The sequence below is a fragment of the Coenobita brevimanus genome, chromosome 95 (assembly GCF_032717465.1).
Source record: "Coenobita brevimanus isolate Jiangsu-jjx chromosome 95, ASM3271746v2, whole genome shotgun sequence".
Lineage (NCBI taxonomy): Eukaryota > Metazoa > Arthropoda > Malacostraca > Decapoda > Coenobitidae > Coenobita > Coenobita brevimanus.
This window is the reverse complement of record NC_137048.1, coordinates 9,681,398-9,691,849: the sequence shown is the minus strand read 5'-3', so window position 1 is coordinate 9,691,849 and position 10,452 is coordinate 9,681,398. Positions and strand designations below refer to the sequence as shown.

Genomic DNA, 10,452 nt, shown 5'->3' with positions numbered 1-10,452 from the left:
CTTCTGACCCGTCTCTTCCGTGAACATTGGCAATCTTCGTGGGACCTGCAGGCTCACTAGCCTCATAGTGTTAAACCCTTAGCTCTTCCATGGCACTCATCAGCCCAACCCAATTGTCGATGAGAGATTATCCTTGATCGTCTTCGCTTGGGCCACACCCGCATCAGTCATGATCATTTAATGAGCGATGACCCTCAGTCCATCTGTTCACACTGTAACTCCGCTGTGATTATATGTCACCTTTTTCTTGATTGCTCATCTACACTCCAACACCGTCACTCAGCTTTCCACTTACTTTCTTCATTACGTCTGCCCCTACACTAACTGATTTCCCGGGTGGCTCTCCTACTGTTTCGATTTCCAATATCATCACGCTTCTTACTGCTCTTCATATCATACATTTACTTTAATTATTTCCTCCTCTCTCTTGTGCCATTGTGCCCTATAGCCATATTTTGATCTGGTGCTAGTTCTTCATTATTCCTTCCTTCCTCCCGTCTCTCTTTCCAAAGTGGTAGATCTGGCCCTGTCCGTCATTAGTCTTAGTATGTAAGTCACAGCAAGACACTTTTTAAAAACTGTACTTAGGGTTCTGTCTCATCGTGACAAATCGTTTTTTGTTCATCGCTCTTCCAAAAAATTTGAATGAAATTATGCAAGGTGAATGGTTCTCGCTGCCTGCTGATTTGAAATTTATTGTTTTAAAATAAAAACAATCATCGACAGCTAAAGAAAATTCTTAAATTTCTTGCTGAATTAACTTCTTCACTTAAAATGCATCGTTTATGTTTCATTGTTCTTATTACGCTTTCTTCCCTAAGATCAGATATTTTTTCCTGCTTATGAATGACCCCATCGTCCTGAAAGGGCTACAAATGTACTCCATTCAGTCGAGGCAAGTATGTTAATAATATCCACTCATTATTCTTATATTTCAAACTAATATAATTTTAATCAATATCTAAATTATATATATAAGATTGGATAAATACAGTTAGCGATGGTATTTATAATTTCTTCAACCGAAGGAAATATCCTTACGTTAAGGAAAAATTATTAACATGGTCCATCTTTGTTTTTGTTCAGACTAGTTGGCTGTTGTTTGCTGGTTCTGTTCATCGAACTGTTAAACGGTTGGCACAATTCAACACCTCCTCTCCAACACCACCATAAAGTAAAAAGAAAAGTTCAAGTATAGTCGATCATTCTGAGTGACAGTGAACACACTTCTGGAAAGTGTATCACAAGTAGAAATACAAACTAAGTGCATGATACTGTACCAACCTCTAGTCTCCATCTGCAGTGGTCATGACAAAAATACCTCTAAGCTACTCCAATATTCATCAGCACACTTTCCTTCCTCTACTACAAATCACACTTCTTCATTTTCTTTATTCCCCCACTTTATGCTTTTATTGCACCCATCAATTTTTTATCATATCTAGCACTGCCTTATCACAATTACTACTAACAATGATATTATTAAAAGCTGTTTACTTTACATTAAACCATGGAAATATTAAAGTGATACAGACTTCATCTCTCTCTCTCTCTCTCTCTCTCTCTCTCTCTCTAGCTTGTCTAAGAAGTGATGGCAAATCTAACCTTTGACCATGATGGGTTAAGAATATAGGAGTCTTCCTCTAACGATTTCTAAAGTAACCCTAGACCTGGCAACATGTGAAAGAGAGTCCCTGAACACACCAGTCTATATATATATATATATATATATATATATATATATATATATATATATATATATATATATATATATATATAAATAATTTAACATCACTCACAGGTTCACAGTCAGTGTGCACCAAACATGCCTTGTAACTTTTTGTTGCAGATAAAGTAAATAAAATAAAGATGCCTTGAATAATCCCCTTTGCAATATTGGCTTTATGAATAAAACAGTAAATATTTACCACTAGAAACCAGCATCACACCGTCTACAGCTACTCCCACCTTGTAACCTACAGCACCATCCTAGCATCCTTGGCCATATTATAGAAAATGGAATTTCTGTTTGCGAGAAGTGCAGTTGGAGTGTCAAACTCAGCTATCCGGCCTTTGTCCACCACCATCACCCTGTAGTGGAGAATAATTATGGTTATTACAATTGCCACTGTAATCATTATTACTCCATATAAATTTCCATTTTTTCGGGGGTAGACAAGATCAGGAAACAGGAAAATGGATCAGAAATACCAGTGGGGAAAGGGGAATATCCTTTTTACTGCTGGAGGCGTCCATTGATGCATACAGTTCAATTCTGGTGGCATTAATCTAGTCGGCACCCCTAAAAACTGTACAATGAATCCTACATAAATTTGACATCTCATTTGGGTCACCTACTTTCCACCGACCTCAACGCACAACTGTGTGACAATGGAATTACATTTTCCTCTCTTTATAATGTTCTTATATGTTTCATTCCTAGCTTATCTATCTTTCGATAACCATATTTCAATTCCCTCTTCTACTGAATGTCAGTACTATTTATTGTCAAAGAGCTTGGTATTAAAAGAACAAATTTGGTCTTTGTGGTTGACTTCTCATGTTACTAAGGCACAGTTCGAAAGTAAACGAAAAAATATATACGTTGTAGAGGAAAATACTTTTAGGATCACATTTTGTATGAATGAATCGTGTGCCATGGGAAGGAAGGGAATGCAAAGTTTCCTTAAGTTCGTCTGCAAAAAGTGGATGCCTCCAATTTCAGTTGCTCTGAGTGAAATATCGGGATTTGACTTTTCAGATTTATTCAAACTACATCCCTTCATTTTGGAAGTAACTAGGAAAATGTTTGCTACTTTCAACATTCACCAGACATTACCAGTGAGGACTGGAATAAACAACCATGGTTCAAAGCACTGAAACGTGGATGTATTGTCTTGGTTTATTCATTATGCCTCATGAAGCACGGTGGCCTTCCTCCACGATTGTTAATGTGTCACTTGCCCTTCAAAAGGCCCTATAACACCCTCTCGGCGTCTGGCTGTGCCTGGGTCTGTGGGAGTCCACGTTGCATCACCGTTGATGGTGGCAGTGTTCTGGTACGGTCGCCTTGCTCTCATCTCTTAGGTTTCTTTAATTCTTAATGCTTATTCTCATATGCCATTCATGTGCTAGATGGTACAGCCTGCTTGTGTAAATGTTTACATAATTTTGTGTCTGTGTGACTTATGACCTTACGTCTGAGGCCAGTTTATGAACTTTCGTACGATAGAATCTCAGTAATGTGTATCTGACAAGCGTGGATCGTTCCTGCGTCGCAGCCTCATTTGTAACATGGATATCTTCAATGTCAGTCCAACTTTTACCTCATTGTTTTGACTGCTTAACAGCTTAGTATCTGAATGAAATGAATTTTACAGTAACTCAGTAAAAGTGAAACAGCTGAAGAAACACAGGTGAGAGAGAGAGAGAGAGAGAGAGAGAGAGAGAGAGAGAGAGAGAGAGAGAGAGAGAGAGAGAGAGAGAGAGAGAGAGAGAGAGATCGTTACAGCTGCAAACGAAACTGAAGGGACTTGCGTGTATGTTTGCCACTTTGTCTGTGTAAAAGATATCTCTGATAACTTGTTATTGTATTTCAATGAAACACTGTATAATGGATAGATGGGCAGTGGGCCAAGGAAGAGTTCATCCGATCTAAGGTGGATCCAGATCCGGATGCAGGAATAAATCATTTATTTTGTTGGCGTTGGCAAATATATGCACTCACTGAGATGCGTAACAGGGCAGACTAAGAGCGCAGAATTAACTATGTGGGACCCTAAAAGTATTGGTCAGGTAGGAAAGAGGAATTATAATAGTAAATCACAAATTTCATTAGCTTTGGCGGTGGGATACGCTCTATGAATACTTCCTAGTTTACAGTGTATTGCCATCCAGATAATACCAAGGGAAGCGATGTCGCAGGGGAAGGACGGGAACACAAAAATAAAAGACAGAGGGAGAGGAGTGTTGGAAGGAGGAAAGAAACAAGGATACAAGATCTGTGATTCCAAACCATTACACCTTGAAGGAACCCCTGTAACAATTTTATATATCCCAAGGAAGTCCTACCTACAGTGTATATATATATATATATATATATATATATATATATATATATATATATATATATATATATATATATATATATATATATATATATATATATTGTTACGGAACAGAGAAAGATAATGTACACTTTAAGTGAGAATACTAAAAATCACTACTGTCCCGTAAAGTTCCAGGTTCAAAACAAAAGAGTTAGGTAAAATTACAAGTTAAAGTATAATGCTCAACCTAACAACAAAACATTCAGGACTCATAAGGATAATGTAATGGCAAAAAACAGGTTAAATATATGGTTAACTGCAATAGCCTCTATTAACACGAAATTAGCATGAGTAAATTTATCTAAGTCAGCCCTGATAAAATGAAAATACACTGGGTAATGCTCAGTTAATGCAAGATAAATTATTACAGATACAAAATATTATTAATGATGGCTGACAAAAGAACTTCACATGAATTACAAAAACCTTACTAGGCCTAAGAATCAACCTTATGCTACACAGTACAAGAAAAAAAAATGCAATAACAGTTATACTCAAATTACACAGCTGCTAGATGGTTGGTGACTTCCTGAGCACTCACAATAATAACTGTACAGAGGAGGACAGAGATGTGAACAAAATGAGGAGCAGATCTAAGTGGCAATAATGCAGAGACTGAGCTCATTATATAGGGGCCAGCAGAGCTTGATACAACTTGTAAGAAGGACGCGCAAATGAAGCCATGGGGACAAAGAGTTGACAATCCCGCTCTGAACAACAGAAAGGACGACTTACTCTACTATAACGGTAGAAGGGGGGGGACTGAGGCAGAACACGCTCGTGATCAAACATGCAGCATACTGTGCGTTAAAATTACACAAAGGATGATGAAATCATAGGCTATGTAACACCTCCCCACAAAGAAAAAGAAATTTACAAAGGAAATTTCTTATTACTCTAAAACAATCTGTCTAAAGTCTAGATAAGCAATCTGCAATAACATTTTCTTTCCCCTTGACATGTTGTATGTCTAATGAATACTCCTGAAGAAGTAGACTCCATCTTGTCAATCTCTGATTTTTATCTTTAAACTTACTAAGGAATTTCAGTGGGTTATGATCGGTATAAATGACTATGGGGTCAAAACCAGAACACAAATAAAATGAAAAATGCTGTAAACCCAAAATCAAGGCCAAAAGCTCTTCCTCAATAGTTGAGTAGTTCTTTTGAGGTGGAGTGAACTTCTTACTGTAATAAGATACAGGGTGTTCAATACCCTGATCATCCTCTTGCAGCAAAACAGCCCCAGCTCCTGTATCACTTGCATCAACAGACATCTTAAAAGGCTTAGCAAAATTTGGAGTAGCGAGCACTGGCTGACTTAATAGGATAGCTTTAAGTTTGTTGAAAGAGGATTCACAGTTATCGGTCCAGACAAATTTAACTCCCTTTTTCAGTAGGTCTGTAAGTGGTGATACAAGAATTGAAAAGTTAAGAAGAAATCTCCGGTAATAACCTACCATTCCCAAAAATCTCTGTAGCTCTTTCCTACTTTTAGGTCTGGGAAGATCACTTATAACCTGAACCTTAGCTCCTGGTGGTGCAACATGTCCATCACTAATTACATACCCAAGGTACTGAACTTTAGCTTTACCAAACTCACACTTTGATAAATTAGCTACAAGATTAGCCTGAACCAAACGCTCAAGAAATTTACTGACATGGCATAGGTGATCTTTCCAGTTGTCACTGAAGATTAATACATCATCAATATAAACAACACACCCTGCCAAACCCTCTGTTACAACATTCATGAGCTTCTGAAATGTGGCTGGTGCATTCTTCATACCATATGGCATTACCGAACATGCAAAAATCTTCCCTAGTGTTACAAAACATGAGATCTCCCTAGCACGTTCAGTCATAGGTACTTGCCAGTATCCCTTTAACAAATCAAACTTACTTATGTACCTAGCCTTTCCGATCTTGTCTATGCAATCTTCCACGCGAGGGAGAGGGTAAGTGTCTGTTTTAGTTATCTGATTAACACGTCTGTAGTCAATGCAAAGCCGCTGTGACCCACCCGGCTTAGGGACCAGAGTGACAGGAGAACTCCACTCGCTCTGACAGGGCTCAGTCATCTTGTGGTCACACAGGTAGCCAAGCTCCTTCTGGATGAGAGGAACTTTCACTGGGTTCACACGGTAAGGAGGCAATTTAATTGGCTTTACGTCTCCAACATCGACATCATGCATCAACACAGTGGTTCTTCCTGGAGTAGCACGGAACACTTGCGGGTACTCCTGCAGTAATGCCAAAAACTCCTGCCTTTCCTCGGGAGGTAGATGAGAAAGCTTAGTTTGGAGATCATTCATGATATCAGGATTCTTCCCCAAACTATCACTCAGGCTCATACTGCATGGGAGAGCTTCACTTGGAGACTCGGGTGGAACAGCTACAGTGCAGACTGGATTATTTTCGTCCCGCCTGTGATATAACTTTAGCATGTTGATGTGACAAAGTTGCTTGTTCTTTCTATGATCTGGTGTGGCGATGACATAGTTGACATCACTGAGTTTCTTCTCCACGAAATAAGGACCACTAAACTTGGCTTGAAGAGGTTGCCCATGAACTGGTAGCAGAATCAAAACCTGATCTCCTGGCTGAAAGTGGCGTAACCTGGACTTCTTATCATATCAAGTCTTCATCTTCTCCTGAGCAGCTCCTAAATTCTCTCACGCCAGTTGTAAAGCATTGGACAGGCGTTCTTTGAACTTCATCACATACTCCAGCAGGTTGACGTCATCTTCCTCCGACAGCCAGCATTCCTTGAGTAGCTTAAGGGGTCCTCTTACTTCATGGCCAAACAGTAGTTCAAAAGGTGAGAAGCCCAGTGATTCATTTGGAGATTCTCTTGCAGCAAATACAACGAATGGAAGACCTTTATCCCAGTCTTTCTGATGTTCCAAACAGTATTTCTTGAGCATCGATCTGAGTGTTTGATGATATCTCTCCAATGCTCCGTGGGTCTGGGGATGGTAAGCTGAAGACGTGATCTGGGTGATGCCCAACTCTTTCAGAGACTGCTTGAAAACATTTGACATGAAATTACTTCCCCAGTCTGACTGTACCTCCTTGGGCAGACCAAACTTTGTGAAGAACCCTAGCATTTCCTTAACCACGTTCTTTGCTGAGATATTTCTAAGTGGAATGGCTTCAGGATAACGAGTAGCCATATCAATCAGGGTCAACACATAAGAAAATCCTGAAGAAGTCTTAGGAAGAGGGCCCACAATATCCACCAACACACGGGTGAAAGGCGCCTCAAAAGGAGGAATGGGAACTAGAGGTGCAACCTTTTCGGTCTGATTACACTTCCCCACAACTTGACAGGTGTGACAAGACTTACAATACCAGGAAACATCCCTGAAGATACCTGGCCAGTAGAGGTGTTTTAAAATGCGTGCCACAGTCTTCCTTACTCCAAGGTGTCCTGCCAAACTGGAATCATGAGCCACTCTAATGATATCCTGCCTACAAACACGAGGGATGACAACTTGATGTACAACCTCCCATTCACAGTCGGCTGATGCTGTTGGGGGTCTCCACTTCCTCATAAGTACTCCTGACTTTATATAATAACAAGTAGAAGCACCAGCTGACTCTTCCTCACTGGAAGCAGAGTTAGCAAGACCTTTCAACTCAGGGTCAGCAACCTGCAACTCAATCAACTCTTGACGAGACAAATTATCAACACTACGGGGTACTGCCTCATCTGGTGAGTGGTCCAAATTAGCAAGAAAAGTGTCAGCTAGGATAACATCATCATCATCATTATCCTCTAAATCACCAGTAACTTTAGACTTAGCCCTAGTGACAGCACATGCAGGGAACACATCAGGGACATCACAATCCTGGGCCGCAGCCACTGGCTCACTAGACAACTGAGGAGCTGGACACACTTGACTTCCACCAATATCATTTCCAAGTAAGAAAGTTACACCTGACATTGGGAGTGTCTCAACCAACCCAACCATAACGGAACCATTAACAAAACCAGACTCTAAATTCACTCTGCACAGAGGGACAGAGAAGTAATTATTCCCTACACCTTGTAAGATTACAGTTTCATCAGAGGAATTAACATTAGAGCCTAGAACACTGGTCAGCATAAGGGATTGGCAAGCACCTGTATCACGATATATTTTAACTGATTTCCTGTCATTACTGTCCAGAGGACTGACAAAACCATCAGACAGGAAATTAGCAGATGAACTCTTGAGAGTGTCACCCACGTTACTGCTCAAAAGAGAAGTTCCATCATGAGAATTTAAGTTACCCCTCAAAGCAGGTTCAGTTAGCTCAGTTAAAGAATTCTGGGAACTCTGAAGAGTGGACACTAGACCAATTGACTGAATATTTAAAGACTCCTTTTTGTTCACATCACGCTGTCTCCTGAAACATTTCTCCGTAGTATGACCGAGCTTACTACAATAAGTACATTTACTTTTCTGAAATCTAGAGGTGAAGCTGGTATTTACTTCCTGAGAAACATCATCTTTATTCTCTTTCCTGTTACCTGTACTCTGAGTAGAGGCAACGTACTTACTCTCAGCTTTCCTTTTTTCTTTAGAATATCTCTTGTGAGTGAGAACATATTCATCAGCTAAAACTGCAGCATCAGACAAATTATCTATTCTTTTCTCATCAAGATATAGGCTTACATCTTTATAAATACTCCTTTTGAAGTCCTCCAGCAAAATCATCTGCTTAAATTTGTCAAAATCAGAATCCACATTCTTAGAATTTAACCACTGCTCTAATAGATCTTCTTTGATTTTTGCATACTCAACATGGGATTGCTTATCTTGCTTGTAAGTTGTCCTAAATTTTACTGTATAAGCTTCAGGAACAAGCTCATAGGCCTTAAGAATCAAGCTCTTAACTACATCATAATTATCAGATTGATCCTGAGGCAAAGATGCATAAGTTACTTGAGCTTTACCGGTGAGAACAGTTTGAAGGAGTACTGGCCAATACTTTTTGGGCCAATTAAAACCTGTAGCTACCCTCTCAAACAACTGAAAATACTTGGTTAAATCAGATTCATTAAAAGGAGGGACAAGTCGAACATTTTTAGCCACATCAAAATCATCAGAGCTAGATGATCCAGTTCCACCTTGTTTCATGCGATACTCATGGTCTGCCTGAATCCTAGCTAGTTCAATTTGTGCCTGAGCCTGTATCTGTGCCTCCTGAATCCGAGCCTGAGATTCAGCCTCCTTAGCATTTGCTTGAAATTCAGCCTCCTTAACACAAGCCTCCTTAGCCTGAGACTCAGCCTCCTTAGCACGTGCTTGAAATTCAGCTTCCTTCACACGAGCCTCCTGCAGGGCTAGCTGTAACTTAGCTATTTCAATTTGCGTTTGCTCATTTGGAGGAGTTACATTAAACAAGCTTTCATTAATCATGTCAACAATTTGATCTTTAGAATGATGAGAGTGAACTGCAATTCCCAATTGTTGAGCAACAAGCTTAAGTTCATTCTTTGTTCTGTTTTCTACATCCAACACTGTTTGCACATTTGACAAAAAATCTTTGGCTTCATCAAGTGTAGGAATAGTAGACATCATGAATAAATCACAGTCACAAAATATCAAGCAATATCCTTATGATAATATCCTGAATATCCTGATAAGAGGTCGCCAAATTTATGTTACGGAACAGAGAAAGATAATGTACATTTTAAGTGAGAATACTAAAAATCACTACTGTCCCGTAAAGTTCCAGGTTCAAAACAAAAGAGTTAGGTAAAATTACAAGTTAAAGTTTAATGCTCAAACTAACAACAAAACATTCAGGACTCATAAGGATAATGTAATGGCAAAAAACAGGTTAAATATATGGTTAACTGCAATAGCCTCAATTAACACGAAATTAGCACGAGTAAATTTATCTAAGTCAGCCCTGATAAAATGAAAATACACTGGGTAATGCTCAGTTAATGCAAGATAAATTATTACAGATACAAAATATTATCAATGATGGCTGACAAAAGAACTTTACATGAATTACAAAAACCTTACTAGGCCTAAGAATCAACCTTATGCTACACAGTACAAGAAAAAAAATGCAATAACAGTTATACTCAAATTACACAGCTGCTAGATGGTTGGAGACTTCCTGAGCACTCACAATAATAACTGTACAGGGGAGGACAGAGATGTGAACAAAATGAGGAGCAGATCTAAGTGGCAATAATGCAGAGACTGAGCTCATTATATAGGGGCCAGCAGAGCTTGATACAACTTGTAAGAAGGACGCGCAAATAAAGCCATGGGGACAAAGAGTTGACAATCCCGCTCTGAACAATAGAAAGGACGACTTACTCTACTATAACGGT

General features: G+C 39.3%; 1 protein-coding gene across 1 annotated transcript in view; it reads right to left on the bottom strand.

The window, feature by feature from the left end:
• Positions 1 to 1,976: 1,976 nt before the first annotated feature.
• LOC145413230 (multidrug resistance-associated protein 1-like) overlaps positions 1,977 to 10,452 on the bottom strand; it is a 682,216-nt gene continuing 673,740 nt past the window's right edge. The window contains exon 28 of the mRNA XM_080282961.1: positions 1,977 to 2,091. Within this exon, the coding sequence (XP_080139087.1) occupies positions 1,977 to 2,091 (115 nt within the window). The remainder of the gene's footprint in view (positions 2,092 to 10,452) is intronic.